This window comes from Pocillopora damicornis, chromosome 10 (assembly GCF_964200805.1).
Source record: "Pocillopora damicornis chromosome 10, jaPocDami1.2, whole genome shotgun sequence".
Lineage (NCBI taxonomy): Eukaryota > Metazoa > Cnidaria > Anthozoa > Scleractinia > Pocilloporidae > Pocillopora > Pocillopora damicornis.
The window spans coordinates 7041408-7060156 of NC_142679.1; the positions used below are offsets into that span (position 1 = coordinate 7041408).

At 38.4% G+C, this 18749-nt stretch overlaps 2 protein-coding genes across 2 annotated transcripts; both read right to left on the reverse strand.

Annotated features, from left to right (window-relative positions):
* Positions 1–584: 584 nt before the first annotated feature.
* On the reverse strand, positions 585–4013 carry LOC113670308 (uncharacterized). The gene is made up of 2 exons (XM_027186431.2): positions 3772–4013; positions 585–2705 (listed from the first exon to the last, which is right to left on the reverse strand). Exons 1-2 carry the CDS (start codon positions 3972–3974, stop codon positions 1826–1828), a joined length of 1083 nt encoding a protein of 360 aa, XP_027042232.2. The 5' UTR covers positions 3975–4013; the 3' UTR covers positions 585–1825.
* Positions 4014–4212: 199 nt separating this feature from the next.
* Positions 4213–18241, reverse strand: LOC113670306 (tetratricopeptide repeat protein 17). Its single transcript, XM_089183753.1, has 15 exons — positions 18055–18241; positions 17111–17373; positions 15994–16219; positions 14552–14661; positions 14092–14239; positions 12933–13072; positions 11858–12056; positions 9489–11314; positions 8795–8900; positions 8352–8405; positions 8104–8181; positions 7395–7514; positions 6624–6710; positions 5686–5742; positions 4213–5209 (listed from the first exon to the last, which is right to left on the reverse strand). The coding sequence occupies exons 1-15, from the start codon at positions 18169–18171 to the stop codon at positions 5042–5044; spliced, it is 3699 nt and encodes a 1232-aa protein (XP_089039879.1). The 5' UTR covers positions 18172–18241; the 3' UTR covers positions 4213–5041.
* Positions 18242–18749: the final 508 nt, after the last annotated feature.

The following is an 18749-nucleotide window of genomic DNA, read 5'->3' on the forward strand; positions in this document are numbered from 1 at the left end:
CACTCAGGCGTCAGTAAATGACGACTGCCTAATTGTTTTCGTCAATTGTCAACCTTGAGAAACTAATGACCTTGCACGTGCCTGCCATATGTTCGATACCAGAGGGCATATTTGGAGAGAGCAGAAGTGTCAATTGAGTTTTTAAGACAACTTCCTCTTGAGATCATTTGTTTTGTCTGGTCCAGATGTTCACGTGAACAAGAGATTAGGTTTAGCAGTTATACACGTTAGAGACATTTAGCTCTGTAAATCACTTCAGTTCTATCTATCTTGAATCCAGTAGAGGCTAGGCTAGGGTTATAACTCCAGCTGTTCTTCGAAGAAATGACTAAGTGAGGAAAGTTGAAGGCCAAGGGATTCCTTCCTCCATACGCACCTTCTGAGGATTGTCTTCTTAGTCAAATGCGATTTGCTCAGCTTTTTCTCTGGCACAATGGAAAATAAACGATTGGAGATCCATAGATTCTCGTTCTGCGCATCGTTAACCCTTTATGCTTTAACATCAGTATGCATATTCTCCATACTGTTTTCTATACATTTCCTGAGGTGCTGACAAGGAGAATTTGCTTACAATCAAGAGCTTCTTTAGTTGGTGATCATTTCCTTTATTTTCGTGGCCTTATATTAGTGTGTGATTTGGGTTGATGTTGTAAGAAAAATATCAGATGCTAAAAATAAAAACAATTGATGCAATTAGAGACCTTACATAATATGACAACCCCATAAGAATATCGATTTTTTTTTCAAATTCATCTTCCACACAACATCAGTGATGATTCTGGAAAGTGAGGAACAATTTTCAGATAAAAACCAAACATAGGTGCGTTGAGTCCTAGTTGGGCCATAATTAAGTCCAACAACTTTGAACAGTACGGAAAATGTGATTAAATTGTAGGACAATAAATCGAGCAATAAAAGAATACTCTGTATGGATCACATAACCGCAAAGCGCAATGTTGGCTATAGAGGTGTGATGTTGACAACAGTAAGGCTGGGGACTTTGCGAGTGGTACAAAACACTCGATACAACCTTGCGTGCCCGGCTAAAATAATCTGAAAATCGAGATGATTATACGCCTATATGTGTACCAATTTACCTATTAATCCATCTATTCATCTCTCTTCTAGCATCTATTCTCCCAGAAACACATACCCGTGTACTGCTGAGTTTTCTCCTTGGGTTTTGGCCTTCAAACCACGAAGCCAAAATCTTGTGAAGGTTTACCACTACGATTAATATTACTGAAATATACGTTAACAAAATACATTATCTATGAATATGTAATGGTTATAGGACTGAGTGGAGTCCAATTCGGTCTGTCATCGTACAAGTGATAACACAATCGGACGACCGCGCGGCGGGAGTCCGATTTATTCATCACAAGTATGATTACAGACCGAATTGGACGACATGAAGTCTTATTGCCAATTAATCAAAAAAATTACAATTTTAAGAGAGAAGAAGAATATAGCCAAGTTATAAAAGAAATGGAATTAAAAAAGAGAAAAAAAAAGCCTCAATTTAAGAGTCTGTACACCGTTTTTCTATGGTGATTGAAACCAAGGTTGTGATTGGTTGATTTGATAACACCTTGACAAGTGAATAAGTGGAAAATAAGAGTTTTTTTAAACAAATCACAATCGAGGAAATTATAAGTTTTATGATTAGGTGAGAAATTCATAAGTTTTGAGACTTCCTAAATATTTTCTTAAATACCCTGGTAGTTATAAGTACAGACCAACTTATGGCACAATGCTGCAATATTAGATAAAACGAAGAATATTTTAGATCAGATGACGTTATTTTGTCAGACTTAATTAGTGTCTAATTCACTTCTTTTCTCTTTCTTGAACCTTCTGCAACAAAACCATCATATTGTGATACTTTAACGTAGCCATAAGAATTGTTCAAGTCTTCTTCCTGTTCGCTTTTCATTTCTTCTTCTGAAAAATTTGACCAAACGACTGCCATGAGGCCTATAACAATAAGCACACCTCCAACGTATTCCAAAGTTTTCAGCACCTCGCCCAGCACAAAGTAAGACAAAATGGCGCAGAACAAAACCTGAAGTGGCCATGTGGCTGTCACGAGTGACGCAGATATCTGCATGTTACACCAGGATATTAAAAGATAACATAGACCTGAGGCGATAAATATTGCGTACAGAATTGGGTAAACTTCCTCTTGAGGGAAATACGTAAACTTTTCCGGCTTGTTGACGTAATAAAGCGAGGCGAGAGCCATAAACATTGCACCGAAGAGATAACTCCACGCAGTGACTGTCACAGGTTTCGTTTTCCAACAAGAGTCCTCTTTGTCAAAGATAAACTTCTTCTGAAGGAGGATATACACAGCCATGGACAAAGTATTCCCGAGGAGGAATACATACCCCACAAAATTGACGCTGCTAGACGAGGATGATCCACTATGGTCTGATGCTTGGCCAGTTTTTTTTTCCACTGTCATAACTATGGCTCCGACAGCAGCTAAAAGAATTCCCAGAGACTTGGCCCAGCCGCGCAAAGTACGAAAGTCTGGAAACGGCTCAATGCGCACTATGATAGCAAGTAATGCTGTCCACACGGGGATTGCTGGTTGGAAAATGGACGCTATGTTCGCGTTAGTGTAATAAATACCAAGAAGGTACAATAGTTGATTACCAAACATTCCTGTTAAACCTAGAACGATGAAAAGGGGAAGTTCCCTGTAGAGAAAGAAATTCACTTAAGAGTCGCCCTCACTCAGAGCCTCTTCGAAACATCCTGTAGACGGGTTTTCATCCCCTCTATGGCACCAGCGACAAAGCCCGCGAGATTTAAAGCCTGAGAGCGAATGAAGCGTGCGAGAAGTTTGCAAGGGGCCTGGCACTAAAAAAGACGCCGGAATCGAGAAACAAAAGCGTCCTCGCAGGCACTCATTTTTGTGCCATCAAACATGCGCGCCCTTCGCAGATCTCTTGCACGCTTGCATCGCTCTTCGGCTTTCTTGCCGCAGCAGAGCTTGCTCGCGGGCTAATTCAAAACAATCGGATGTGGGGGGGGGGGGGAGGGGGAGGGGAGATGCACCTACAGTTCCTTCAATAAAAGTTTCTTCGGCTTTTGTATTTTTGTTAAGAATAATAGCTCTTTATCTTCAAATCCACGAATTTTTGAGATGAATTTATCATGACTTTGGTCCACAAGAAACACAGTTTCCTTTTGAGAGTGTTACAGCGAATGGGTATGAATATTTGTTTTCTTGATCGCTGTGGGCGGTTTCAAAATGGAAACTGGGTTTGAACACACATTTTGTAAACAAACATGAAATTGGAAAGTGCCAAATGAGCAAACTGAAACTGGGACAATACTGTAAATTTGTAACCTTTACGGACTTCTTATTCTATAGCGAATATTAAATCAAGATCCCATTGATCTCAGCTTACTGGTACCAGTAACAATTTCAAAGTTACAGCAATAGGTGACGATATTATAATGGTTTTTTTCGAAATTTACAACAAACAGCAACAAGAAAGCTTAAAGATCAAGCCAACTACGCAATCTACTCGAACTGGTAAGCGATATATTCTCTCGTGGATCGAATCTAATATCAAAGTGCGATCAGTGGCATCTAAGGGCCATTTGGATTCATTTAGAACGGAGATCGGACTAAAACAAAAGTTTTAAAGGCTTTTTGAAGATAATTTCAGTTACCAAGACCACCTTAAGGTAAACTGATTTCTACAGTTAGCCACTAAATTCAAATCAACTCAATATCCTTCACCTTGTACGTACCTAGGAGAAGGAATTTGAATCCTCTTCTCGGAGACAAAAGCTGCCAAGAGAAGCACAGGAAAACATCCCGCATCGCGAATCAGGCTGAAGATTAGAGGATCTGCTTTGTTCTCTTTAGCAAATTTGGAAACGATAACTCCATAAGCTCCAAATCCCAGTTGCACGACAACAAGAGCCAACCACACCATCCAAACACTCGCCATGTTGAATTGAGTAATCCTCTTCCGTCACGCACTCCTTTGAGTCATAGTACGCATGCGTCAAAGGAAGGGAAGTATGACAGTCACACAACCTTCGCAAGTCAGTAAATTAGCACTGACGAATGACGGCTACGATTGTTTGTTTTGTTCCTTTGGGTATCTCTTTGCTTCTTTTGACTGTTGAATTTAGCAGATATCAGCCGTGAAAATAAAAAAAAATTAAAACACCACTAGAGCATTATTTTCCAATAAAGTTCATGACGCTTTATTTCAAAATAGCACATTTGTATTTACGACTGCTATATCTAAACCTTCTAAAAAATATTTACCGTCACAATATATTAACTATAAATGAGGTGAGAAATTCATAACTTTGTACTTCTTTTTAAGAATTCTATAGAAAAGTTTGTCAGATGACCGGCGTCCCCTCAAACAAAACTACTCTTTTCTCTGTGTAAAAATACTTACTTGTCTAATTTGACTTCGATATCTACATGAAATTATTAAGTTAGGATGAAGAAAGCTGTAATCGTGGCAGGCTTAAATTCAAAGAGTGACGAGGCCGTTTTGAAACGGTACTTTATATATTCTGAACCATATGACTACAGAAACTACTTTTAAAAGCTATGAACACATTGCTTTCAAAATGGTATTTATTTCTAAAAGAAAATATACACACTAACAGATGTAATGGACTCCTGACTCTAGACAATGTCTTACAAGATTCAGTGAGAGATTTAATCGCAAAAGCCAGAGGAAAAGTTAACGGTTACTTCGCATTTATAAAAAGCTCCAAAATATTGGCCTATCTTTCCAAAAGAAGAACGTTTTATTTTTTAAGTTCTGCCAGCTAGGGTTTATTTGAAATTTTAAGCTTTTTATTTTTGTAATTAGAAAATTTTCATCCCAATATATAATTCATCGATTGCCGAATATGCTTTTTTTTCCCATTATAGAAATAATTTCTGTCATTTATCCACTCAGCAAGTTTAACTATTTTAGAAAATTAAAGTCGGTCTTTCAGACTACAAATGCTGAGAGAAAAAGTTCGAGACCGCTGCCGACTGCGTTCACTTTGGGGTAAGGAGTTTCCTGAGGTCAGCGGCTTCTTTTTCCAGAGCTTTTTGCTGTTTCCACAGCACACACTGAATGATCTTTAACCTCTCCACAGCCGGTGTGAAGCCTGGTTCGAGCTGTAAGGCGAGCAGATAGTGCTGAATAGCCTCAGGTATTTCACTCTGAGGTGGAAAAGAAAGAGATTAAAGTTGACTTAAAGCAAGACGGAAAAATATTTGTATATAACACTGCAGTAAGGGTCTTTAGATAGATACACGGTATAATTCTCCAGCACAATGATCCTAGAGAATAAAATAACTAATTCTGCCTGGCTAAACTTATACAGGGTATTGGTATGGAAACCGGCTCCCGCTGGTTGGGCTACTAGTGCTTGGTTCGATAACACTCGCATTAACATAGAAATGAAGATCAGAGGAATTTAACCACTTGTTATTGACATATAGGATATAGTCTAAACCTTAAAAAGGTCTCGAACCTTTTTCAACATTAAACGAACCCTTTCTCGGATAAAGATTTGCTCAGAGACTGAAAAACCAAACAGTAAATGCTTCCCATCCTAATTTGCATTTAGGCTAAATTCTTATTTTTTTCCATTAATAAAATGCACTAAAGAACATACAGATAACGCATTAAATACCTGAGCACCGAAGACGTTTCCAAGAATAAAGTGTCCAAGAGCAAGACTGGGAGAAATCTAAAAAACGGAAACAATATGAAACTGAAGCTTCTTTTACTTACTCTCTTTCTACTTTACAGTAAAACTTTAAAAAAACAAACAACAACAAAAACAAAAACAACAAAGGTGAACCCTATCAATTGATTTTGACAGGTCAATTTTAAACTAACCGATCACAGTGAAGTTCAGCACACGCAAGGAAAGTTTAAAGCCATAAACTTATGACAATTGCTGTTTGCTTCGTTTTCTGAGCTTAGCGACCGGTTATTATTAGCCGCCTGAGGGTGGGGGGGGGGGGGTGAGGGGAGAAGGGGGAAGGGGAGTGTCGGATGATTTTGGTTATGTTACGATAATATTACCAGATCCCCCACAAGGATCAGTAATATTCTTTTTCTTTGAAACACACTTCCGCAAACATTTTTCTGGTGTTCGCAATCTCTAAGTTTTACAGAAAAATAGTTTTCTTTTACTTGGAAAACTACGGATCAATTACTTATGTCTTTTTCAAATAGACATGTAAGTAAAAGTTTGGTAGATAAGTCATAGAAACGACGGATACAACAATTACTGGATGCAGCAGAAAAGTCCTCAGAAATGAGATACAAACACTGTTAGTAGAGAGGTTCAAGTTTGCACAGAAAAATTACTGTTTTCTCCACGATTTTGCGCGACCTTCACAATTAGAATTAAGTCACGTGCGTTAGAAACGTGTCACGCCTAGTGTATCACAACTTTTTTGCGCCTGCGCCTGGGACGACTTTCAAATAACTTTCAATGTAACTTATCATAAATATTGCTTCGTTTATAGAAACAGTGAGGCTTGGGGCCGAGACATCAAGCGAAAAACAACCAGTTCGAGAGGACAATGTCTTGGAAATGTCATTCAGTACAGTCGTTACCTCAAGAGCCTTTTTTATGACTACAGCAGCGTCTTCAAGCTGGCCCTCTCTTAACAATATACTGGCCAGACTAACATGAGCTACATCCTGGAACGAAAACATGACCAAGAGTTGGAGTATGATTCTTTGAACTGACAGATGTAACAATAGTAAATGACTTACGATGTCATTTTAAGATGTAACTAGTTTTGGGATTCCATCTGGGATTGATTTGAAATCCTGCAGATCAATTAGCGCATTAACCCTTCAACCCTTAAGAGTGACTAGCATCTAACTTCTCCTTACAACATCACCCCTGAATCATGCAGTAAATTCATAAGAATTAAAAAAAAATTATCAGCAGCTAAAGAAGCTATTGATTGTTACACAAATTCTCCTTGCCAGCACCTTAGGGATGTATGGAGAACAGTATGGAGAATACCTTTACTGATGTTAGGGTGTAAAGTGTTCAAAGGGTATAATTTTTTACAGAAATACGCAACTCTCATAACGAGCCGCTCTGTACATTTCCACTTTCTTGATATATTTTTTTTATAGAAAGAGTTTTGACTTAAGTTAAGTAGAGAATAGGTGTTGATATAACAAACCACCCCCCCCCCTTTTTTTCCGGCGGCCAGCTAAAACTTTTTAAGATGAGGGAGGGGGGGGGGAAGGTTCGAGGAATCCGAGGTAAAAAATTATGGTGATACTCTGATACAAAGAAATGTCTTAAGACGTTGCGTGAGTTCAAAATAAAAGGACCTCTTCTTGTTCTGATCATAAAATGCCTACCCTTGCATTGGATGGAGAGAAAGAAAGAGCTTGGCGTAGACACTTGATGGCTTCAGCAGTATCTCCTTGTACTCTCCAATAAAGAGACGCTACATTCAGTAGCACCCAGGACGAAGAATTCTACAAAAACAAAAAGAATCGTCAGACTTCAAGCTATCTTAAGCACTCGTGGTATGAGTGCTAGACGGGTCCAAAAATTGGGTCAGAATATGCTAAAGTTCCGACCACCAGACCAGTTTTACTTCATGATCCGGAAGGGTTCATCCTAAGGATGAGCCGACATGTCCAGCGTAATTGGTCCCCTCACTAATCGATCATAGGGCGACCTACCTCTAAACATGGAACGTGCGGTGAAATCTTACTAAAAGGGAAACGATCGTATATATTTTTTTCACATGTTGCTTACCCTTGTGGGGCCCTTTACTCACCTTACCAATGGCGTAAAACTTTTAAGTATTTAACAGCAGTCTGTAAAGACCCAAAACTTCAAAACGGAACCAAATTGGTCCATCATCGCGAAATTTGCTTAAGTTAACCAAATCTACAGGGGTTTACTTTTTGCGCATGCGCAATAGGAATTTTCTGTTATGATACTTCATAGATGAAGAAATAAAATGTCAAGAAAGAGAAAACTTGATCAAAGGAAGAGAGAAACCGTGCCACCATAGAAAACTGATCTGTTTCGTTAAAATACAGCTTGGGGTCGTACCTTCTTTAGGGCATTGAAAATTCGTGTTCCCATCTCGTCAATGGTGTCTTGTAATGTTCTTCCCATGCTCAACAGGGTCTAAAAATAGTAAATGTAACAGTCATGTCTAGGCATAGACTTACCCGGTAAAAAAAAGAAAGAAACTCTTCTTTGTGGAAGAAAGAAAACAGAAATTTACTTCTTTTTCTAAAGAAACGTAACATTACATTGCAACATGACATACAAAACGAACAGAACCAAAACCAAACCTGAGTGAGACCAACTTCAGCGACTTGATCAAAATAAGCAGCATTGACCACACCCTTGATAAAAGACAGTACACAAACCACTTTAAAAAAACTAAGACAAAAGAAAGCGAGTAATCTTACAAGAGATACAATAATGCCCTCACTCATTGGGTCGGTCAATTAAGGCTGAGGAAGGCATAGAGGTATCAATTGAGCCCTTGGCCCCTAAGAGTGACCAGCATCTAATTTCTTCCTACAATATCACCCCTGAATCATGAGAATAAATGAAATTAAGACCGACTGAAGAAACTCTTGATTGTTAAGCAAATTCTCCTTGTCAGCACCTTAGGAAATGTATCGATAACAGTAATGAGAATATGCATACTGATATCAGGGAGTAAAAGGTTAATTAACGGAAGAGCGAGCAAGAGAGAAAGAGGACAACAAAACAATATTCACAGTACCGGAAGGTTGTGGAACGTGTGCAATTTGTTCCTGATCTTTGCCGTACAACGAGGCCTTCTGGGAAAGTCGTCCACCTCACTTAGGAAGTCGATGTGAGCCCGCACGCTAAAGGAAGAGAAGAAAAATTACACTGACAGTGACGAAACAGAAACCAACCATTGACGCCGATTCCCCGAGGGGGAGGGGGGTACTTCTTAACAATAGGCCGATGGTATGTGCCACTAGATAGGGTCACATTTTCACGACTGGATTGACCATAATGGGGTTGCATCTTCAATAAGGTTATTAAGTTATTTGAATGGAGTCGCACATTTTCGGAATCTTTGGTGGTTAGAATATTCTGGTAAGTGGGATTTAAAAATGGGAAGATTTGCAGTTAAATAGTTGCTACGGTATTACCAAAAGAAGGGGTTTATAATTGGCCACAGAATAGTGTATAATGGGGTAGGGGTCTGAGAGGTCTTTGGCACATGCCCAGTAAAAAAAGACCCAAGTACCCCCCCACCCCCTCCCCCGGCGCCGATTACATATTTTAACATATTTCATATTAAGCAGTATGTTAAAAGATCGTCCACTATGGATGATAAAATAATACGTTCCCCCCCCCCCCCCCGGGACACACATGACTGGTCGAAGAAGCTCATTTAAGGAAATTCATGCAAAAAGGCAACTGACAACTTACAACTGACTTACTCAATGTTTTTGGTGTCCAACGACAGCCATGCACTGAACTGTTTGTTCCTGACAATCAGAGCCTGGACACCTTCTATGTGTCGGCATTCTTCTTCACTCAGATCCTGAAGAGATCCGTCAGTTTGCACGTTCATAAAGCTTGTTTCAAAAACGCTCGATCCTGCACCAACACTGTGAAGAAACTCGGCGCTGTTAACTTTTTCCTTCATATTAGGCGATGGCTTAAATTTAACCTCGTTTAGTTTACTTGATTTATCACTTTTAGCAGGTAACTCTTTTGTTGCGCTTGAATCCAACCGATTTTGTCTTTTCTCCGCTTTACTCTTTTCTCCGTTAGCGTTTTTAGGATTTTTAACGACACCACTAGTATCTGGTCTACCAGAATCTTTATTATTATAACCCTCTTCATCTCTGGTTTTACTTCTCGCATCGTCATAAGCGGTAGAAAATTTCTCTCCATTATTTTCTGGTACGTTCAAATTAGATTTTTCGTACTCTCCAGGGTTTGTCTTCCCGTGATGCTTCTTGCTTTCAATTTCTAGATCACTGCCTTTGGTTTGCGTGGCAGAAACACTCTCGACAGAGTTCACTTTAAGATTGTTGTTATCACTTGCAGTCGAACCAATATTGACTTTTGTATTTCTATTACTTTTCTTCTCGCTTTGTTCAAGAACTTTTGCTTCAGAAGTGCGCTCACTTAATAGAGAATCCGTAGGCACGTTAGCCGAAATCTCATCTGCCAAAGTTTGCTTCATCAAAATTACCTCACCATCCGAATCAAGCAGAGTTCTTTTATCCATCGATAGCTCATTTTCCTCGGCCTTAGTAAATTCAGTGGTTGACACAAAGCTCTCAACACCAACATCTCTTCCAGCGCTTGTGCCGTGCGTCTGTTTCTTGGAATCATGAGTCAAACATTCCGCACTGACCGCTTCGCCTTTTAGTTTCTTCCTTCCAAGATCTTCACAATTCCTTACACTTGGCAAGAATGCTTTGTCCTTTAGAGGTGGCGTGTGTTTAGGTCCGCTAGGGACGCTTCCTTTTAGCTGCTCAAACAGTGATTCTGCGATAACATTTTCACGGGTGTTCTTGGAAGGTATCAGATAATCAAACTTTGAACCTGGATCGTTCTTGCTCAACACAATAGACTCTCCTTTCTGCTTAACAAATTTACCATCATCAGCAATAACACTTCCGGCAAAGCCATCCTCACTAGGATTATTAAAACCAGCGCCTCGTTTCATCGTTTTAAAACCACTCTCGCCGCGTCGGCCAGTATTCCCTTTCTTGACTGTCATTTCTTTTTCCTGCAAAGTTGAAATACTTTCAACACAGCTTGTTTTTTCTACGTTTGTCTTCGCACCGTTTTCACTTTGCAGCACTTTCTCCTCGGTTATTTTCACAGTCTGCGTAGCGGAGTTTGTATGAGTAACAGTTTTCATGACATGTTTTAAGCGAGTCAACGCTAATCGAGCTTCTTCTAAATCCTGCATGGTTTTCATCTCTATAGAAAATTTAGAATTATTTAACCGAGAATTTCTTGCTTTTAGTGATTCACTCATCACTCTTTTTTCTTTCCAGATAGTACGTTCTTCATCTTGGCCTTTTCTATCAAGGGATTTCGATTTTAGATCAGATTCGATGGCATCAGAATTGTGTTTTGATTCTTCTTCTCCTTGCGGTAGAGTTCGCAATCCAGAACTTCCAGTTTCTTTTTCCTCTTTCTCATTCCTCTGTTTGTTGACTGTCTCTTCGGAGTCTTCGTTTTTTGGCTGTTTTTCCCGTCTCTCTGTTGTTACAGTACCATCAGAAGGCAAATGCCCTTCCTATAAATAAAAATAAAAAATAAAATTTGCTGAGGATATTTTACTTCAGATGGGGGGGGGGGGGAGGGGAGTTACATGAGTCACCATAAAATTTACTTTATTCCCCCCCCCCCCCCCAGAAGGCACTGTAGAATTATAATGACCTCCCTCGTTGGCAATCAGTTTTCTATAGTCCTCCCCCCCTCCCCCCGTACTTGTACTCTGTTGCGACGACTGATCCCTACTCCGTTCCCCCTGAAAAACATATGATTCCCCTAAAATCCTCCGACCCCTCCCCTTGTTATAAACAATGACTAGTTCTTTAAAGAGATATACTGTGATAATTCTCAAACTTGTGACATAACTATGTCTCTACCAAAACGGTTTCCGATTGGTTGTTGCCATTCTCAGTTGTCACGTACAGGGCACAACAAACACTGCGACGCCATCCCATCCCAAAGGAACCTTTCGCTCTCGCGCGTTCCAAAAAGGAATCTTACCAACTGGGAACAAAAGGGCGTCTCAACGATTTATCGCAGCTGAAAAAGAAAAAGAACTTCTTGCCTGTTTCACAGGAACAGATCGGCTCTTACAGCTGTCTGGGTTCTTTGGTAGACCTTCTGTAAGCAGGTAGAGCCGGTTAAGTTGCTTCTTGAATGTTTCTAGCGGAAGGAGTTCTTTCTTCTCGGCTTCTTCATTTTTAAACTCTTTTGAATCATCAAGTTCAGGAGTGCCGTGGAAGTCCAATCTTTCATCAAATGCTCTAAAGGGACAGAGAACGATTGGTTCACTTATAAAATCCGGCAAGCAAGAGCTAAAGTACGCTGCCCACGTAACGTCCTTTCTATTTTTAAAATAGCTTTTGATTCTTCTTACGTAAACAAGTAAACTGACTCAGTTCTATGTCACAAATATTTCTCGTTTATCAAAGGAACTGACTCGCGTTTCCCAAGCGTGGCACGGAATGCGCGTTTCCCCCGCTGCGCTTGACGAGACTTGATATCCGTATCTCGATGGGAACGGGTCTGGAACTAGAGCCCAGCACTTAACACCAGCACACTTTCTATTGCCCTTGAAACCAGTTAAACTATCCCCTACACTTAACACCAATTGAATTTCTCCTTCGTTACACGACCTTTTTTTAGTATTTTGGAAAAAAAGGCGGATTGATGGAAAAAACAACGAAACAACATTTCATTTCAAAGAAGAAAGAGAGTAATTCAGATGACCTTCGATTTTGTTTAACCACGCTGTGACATTGGTGAAAAAAACAAACCCAGCAACACCCACTCAACCGACCAGATAAAAGAATAGAGGGGTTAAGTTTCTAGAGAAAATATGGTTCTGATTCTGTGGGTGGGTATATCAAAATAATTCGGTTTTAACAACTGAGTTAATAATATAAATTGCCTGTTGTTAAGAGTTTCTAAGGTGACGTTTCGAGCGCCGAATCTTCCTCAGAGCGAATCAACAAGATGAAAGACTTAGGGTCACCAAGTTTCGTGATTCCTGCGTTAGAAGCCAGCCAAGTGACCTACGTTAACTTCTGGTCTCCAATTGGTTACTAGTTGATGTTATTGGCTGTTGCAATTACAAAGATTTATCGACACAAAGTCAAACTTTAGAAATAAAGACTTACAATTGGCGTTCTTTTAACAGTTGTTTCAGTTTAATCTCACACCTCACGGCTTTGACTCGCTCACACAACGATTTCGTGTCGGGGGAAACAGCTACAGTGAATTTGTAACATAAGTCAGCCATTTCATACATCTTCTGAGACTATTGGAAAAACGAGAACAAAATCAAAGTAAGTCGGCCGTTGTTAATAGAAGACCAGTGACAGAAAGAATGCCAACTATTCTAGTACAATTTGAATTTGTAAACGTAATACAAACGTGGACTACATGTTTCATTCTGGATCTGTGCAAAGTTAGATCTTGGTCATGAAATTTATTTGCATGGTAATAATTCCCTCATGACAGTAACTGGTTTCTGCCTTTTTTTCAATAATACGGGACCTTTATGGGTTTTGTTTTATGCTGGTTCAGATAAAAGCAGAAATAAGAAAAACATATCAGAACTGAGAAATATGAGCACTTTTTAAAACCCTAACATCAGTATGCATACCCTCCATATTCTTCTCAATCTTTTCCTTGGTACAGACAAAGAGAATTCATTTTTCAATCAAAGTTTCTTAGGTTGGTGATCATTTCCTTTATTCTCACAACCTTCATGAATGATTCAGTAGTAATTACTGTCAGGAGAAATTAGATACTGGTCACTCTAAAGGTTTAAAGAGGTAGACCTCTAAGATCTTGTTTCCTGCTTCCTGCTTTCTGCACTAGTTTAATTAGAGGATGACATAGTTGACAGCGACCAAGAGGCCAGTTCAGGTTCCCTTGCCAGCAGTACTTGAACACCTCAACAATTTGACCCCTTAGAGTGACTGACATCAAATTTCTCCTGACAATACCCCCCCCCCCCCCGAATCCAACATTAAGGTCACAAGAATAAAGGAAATGATCACAAACAAATAAATGAAGGTTTTGATCGTTAAACGCATTTTCCTTGTTGGCACATTACAAAATGTAAAGAGAACAGTATGGAGAATATGCATACTGATGTTAGGGGCAAAGGTTAAACCCCACAGTCAACACGTGATCAACAGAGCAAGGTCATGACCATGTGACCACTTTACCTAGAAAATCAAATTATTGAGTGAAAAATTCATAGAGAGGAATTCTGTAACTGACTAACAACATACTAAACTGACCCAGCAATCAAGTACATGTACTCACAGCATAAATATTTCCAAGTAGAAAGTGATACACAGAATATTCCTGACAAGTTTCCATAGCAGTGTGCAGAAGAACAACAGAGTCATGGGTGTGATTTGCATGGTAAAGTACTGCCGCCAGGCTCATCAGTGCACGATCTTTGTGCTCCCTTAAAAAAAATATGACAAGATTACATAATGAACAACAATTTTCAGGACATTTTTTTGAAAAGAGAGGATTGCAAGATGGATTAGACATGAAGAGAACTATTCATGTCTCAATACAAAGCATGTTTTTTCACAATTGTCTTTACCAACAAGGCCTTTTACTTCCACACCATTCCTATACTATTAAAGTGAAAGAGGATACTATTAAATCTCTCCAAATGATACAATCAGATTAAATCAGATTTTAGTTTGTTAATTTTTGTCAGAAAGAACCCACGAAAACTCCCTTTGGAAAGAGGATCTAATTGTCTTACCTTGGTGAATAATACAAAGCTTGTCTTAAACATTCCACAGCATGCAGAGCATTTCCTTTAATTCTCCAATAGTATGCAGCAAGATTAAGTAAAACCCATGAAGTTGAATTCTGTACAAAAACAACAAATTTCTAAGAGAGGTGAAAATAAACTATTGGAGAGGAGTGAAAACATGGTGTAAAGAGCACATGATGGAATAATTTTTTACTATGTAATCTTAAGCCTGCATGACTAAAGAACCCAGCTTCAAATCCTCCTCTCTGAGAGTAATGTGCTGCTGTTTCTCAGAAGTGATAAATAATAATGATATAACATCTATTGGAACCATTTCCTTTAACCCTTTCACTCCCAAAAGTGACCAAGACAGAATTTCTCCTTACAATATCAATACAATATCAAGCAGGTAGGTGATGAGAATGGAGAAGAATATAAATTATGGGATTATTTGTTGATCCAATACCAATTTCTCTGAACTAACATCATAAGAATTGTATGGCAGATAGTATGGAGAATTACTAATTAGATCTTGGGAGTGAAAAGGTTAATAACAAAATTTTACTATCTTTGCATCCCAGCTGGCAGAGAGGTACTTAATCCAGCGACCCTCCATTAAAGTTCACTGTTTAATAAATTTAAAACAAAAAGGGCAATATTACCAAATGTTGATTGGCTGAGACAGAGGGTATTTTTTATTAATTTTGGTAATTGCCCAGGGGCAAATTAGTTGAAAACATTAAAAAGGCTTACCTTTGCCTTAAAATAATAATAATTTCATTGATGACAAATGTTTTTAGTAGGGTTGGTTTCATAACTTGGGTGTTGTACAAATAAACATAAAACTTCATTCAGCTGATTGTGTTGTACAGTTCATTAAATAAACATTTACCAAACCTAAAATAGCTTCCTGCAAAATTGCACAACGGCATGCATTCTTTTCCTTCTTAATAACAGAAAATTTTACCCTTTATGCATTGATTAATTTACAGCTTCATCATCCTTACTTCCAGACAACCCCCTTGCATTTGAACTTTTGTAGAATAGTCTGTTCAAATTACTGCCCCTGCCATAAAAATTGGTTCAAACGCCCCACTCAATTTTTTTTGCAAAAGGCAAAATCAGTAAACGTGACTTTCTACAAATTAACTAAGTCTTAAAAACCTTGACCTTGTAGATGTTTTCTTCTCTCACCATTCACTTGCGAAAACACCTCTATATTTTAAGATATAACACTTGGCTGTATTCCCCTGGAAATACTTGAAACTTTTGGTTACAAATTTCCCACTCAAGCCAGAGAAGCCTTGAAATTATCTGCACATCACTGTTGACTATGTGATTGAGAAAGTGCAAAAGCCAATCAGTCCGCACTTGAAGCGCAAATTCATCTCCAATGCGATTCAATTCTGTATTTATTTAACTTCAGATCAATGTAAAATCATGCTCACCTTTTCAAGAGCCAGACTCACTTGGCCTCCTAATTCTTCTGCAGTTTTAAAATAAGATGACATTGTTGTAAGCAGCATTGGCTCAGCAGTGGAATTCAGCAGATGGCGATGCTTTACTCCCTCAAGATGATCATAGCTGTATATAACTGTTGGTAGCTGAGCTTGACAAACTGGTGGTTGAACATCGGAGGGAAGTGACTGGCAAAGGTTGAGATGATCTGGAAGACTGAATTAATTTAACAAATGGGTAAGAGTAGTAATACTAATTATCCCTTTACACCCTAACATCAGTATGCATATTCTCCATACTGTTCTCTGTACATTTCCTAATATGCTGGCGAGGAGAATTTGTTTAACAATCAAGAGGTTCTTCAGTTGATTATCATTTCCTTTATTCTCATGACCTTAATGTTTGATTCATGGGTGATATTGAAAGGAGAAATTAGAGGCTGGTCACTCTCAGGGATTAAAGGATTATATGATAAGCTGAATTGTGCATGCATTTGATTGATTGGTTCTTACTTATGATATGTCAGAGAACAGATGCATTTCTGTATATGACCTTAATTTTCTTCTAAGATAGCTGCAAACCATACTTGTATTTATTTGTATTTCTACGTTACTGACAGAGGTACAAAACCTTAATTAGTCTTGACTTAATTTACAGTTGAACATTGACAAATGACCAAAATATTTTTATACAACGAGCCGAATTACACATCCATTTTGATTGTTTCTTACAAAATGACATCACTATTAATGACATTTTGCTTTTTTTAACATATTGAGAAAAATGATTCCATGTTCCCCTTAGTCTTTAGGGTAATGAATCACAGAAGACATCAAAATCTTTTGACAAAATCAGTGGCACACTCGACAATGTCTCATGTGTCACTTTTTAGGTTCCTATCACAATCTGACATCATCTGTGATCTATTACTCTACAGACTTATTAATTAGAACTTGACAGCAACCTCCACCAAAATGGTGGAGTGTATTTGCCTCAGTAGAGTAAGCTTTAAAATAAATGTAGACAAAGTATATACAGAAAAATTGACTGATGACCACTTTTATCAACAGTTATAATAAGACCTTTAAACCATATTTCTGAACTTACTTGATGCCTTTCTTAGAAAATGGAAGAGTCATATCCAAATGTAGTTCAAACTCAGAAATGTGGCCTCCTGCATCAACACAATCAGGATCCTCTTCGTAAAATGATTTTTGGATTTCTGCTCTTTCCTTCTCTCTTGCTTCGATAACTTTTCGTTTCTCTTCCAGGTACTCTTCTCGTAAAATCTTTAATCTATCAAATGCTGTTTGTTGCTGAATGAAGGTGACCAGATCATAGGGTCGTTTGAGATTGAACACAGAGTCATCCTAGAAACAAATCATGTATCAAATGGGGTCAAATCCAAAGGAAATTCAATCTTGTTTGAGTTAGCCAAGGTCTACTGTATTTTGCTATACCTGGGACAGAAAATTTCACATTTTGTGCATATTATGTCCAACAGCCTAGTTTGTTTCACAAAAGTATCTTTGCTAAATAGCATAGCTTCATACCAAAAAGTGAAAATGTGTATCTCGAAGACTACAACAAACATAAGATTTAAGTTTGATTGAAATGAGTGTTATTTTTAATATAAGTAAATTTCGAAATAAGTTCGCGCTTAAAGTCTACAAAATAAAAATATCTTATCCAAAATTATCAATTTATTTCAAAAATAATTCAACAACATCAATAATTCACTTAGGTTCTTCAATCAAAATATTTCAGGTACTTATCCTTTCGAATCTAATTAGTCTATTCACTAAAGTGACATCTCATTCATGTCAGGCAGAGAACACTATCGATGATTTTATCAATTTTACTCTCCAAGAGTAACGAATGTCCAGAAACTTTCAATAGCACGTCAACCAGTCAATGGATGAAGAACATTACGATAAAAATGGGCAAACGATGAATGAATTAAATTTAACACCAAACTCGAAGCTTATTCAAACAACCGAACGCCGTAATTGATGTGAATAATTTAAAAGATAAAAATTTAGATTCGTTACCTGCTGTTGGATTCTTCCATCCTCTGTTACAAACCAATGGGTTGCTCCTTTACAGAATGGATGTAAACATGCAATTCCGATGGAAATAAAATTAAAAAATATACTAAAATCAAACATATTTTCACGATGGTTTCATCATTTTCCCATACATCGTTTCCTAGTTCCCAATCTTTCTGAAAAATATGACACAGGAACGAGGTCACTGCGTCGCGTCTCACTGATTACCTCCAAACCTGTATCTTGTTTCATCATAACGATATTTCCGCGTTCAAAGCGTTTTCGGAACATCTGCTCGAAGGAATACCGTAGATAACTGGGATTGCTTTGTGGGATCAGCAACTAAATACGTCAATTCACCCAACTGCATCACTGTGGGTGTACCCTCCTCGCAAAATTAAAACCCTTGCTTCGCTTGCTGGGAGGTCGGCGATGTCGGTTATTTCTCTGCCGGTCCACGCCGTCCCTATAAAAATCTGCCAAAGCTGAGCTATTTCTTACACAAACGGCTGCTTTTTAAGCAGTTTTCTTGCCTTTAACACACAACATAGTCACTCCAAATTGCTATTTGAAATCGGTGAAAGTAGTTATTTTTCAGTTTTTTCCGATGGATGTCTGGCTCACTTAGCTCGAGTTAATAGAAAAATAGAGCAAAACGGAAATTTGCCCCTCTTTGCAGACTTACGAAATGTGAAAGT

Coding starts and splice junctions, on each gene's coding strand:
- LOC113670308 (XM_027186431.2), bottom strand. CDS start 3,974: ATGGCGAGTGTTTGGATGGTGTGGTTGGCTCTTGTTGTCGTGCAACTG. Junction 2,706..3,771: donor ATTCAAATTCCTTCTCCTAG/GTACGTACAAGG, acceptor CTTTCTCTACAG/GGAACTTCCCCTTTTCATCG.
- LOC113670306 (XM_089183753.1), bottom strand. CDS start 18,171: ATGTTTGATTTTAGTATATTTTTTAATTTTATTTCCATCGGAATTGCA. Junction 12,057..12,932: donor CTGTTAAAAGAACGCCAATT/GTAAGTCTTTAT, acceptor CTGTCCCTTTAG/AGCATTTGATGAAAGATTGG. Junction 8,901..9,488: donor TTGGACACCAAAAACATTGA/GTAAGTCAGTTG, acceptor CTCTTCCTTTAG/CGTGCGGGCTCACATCGACT.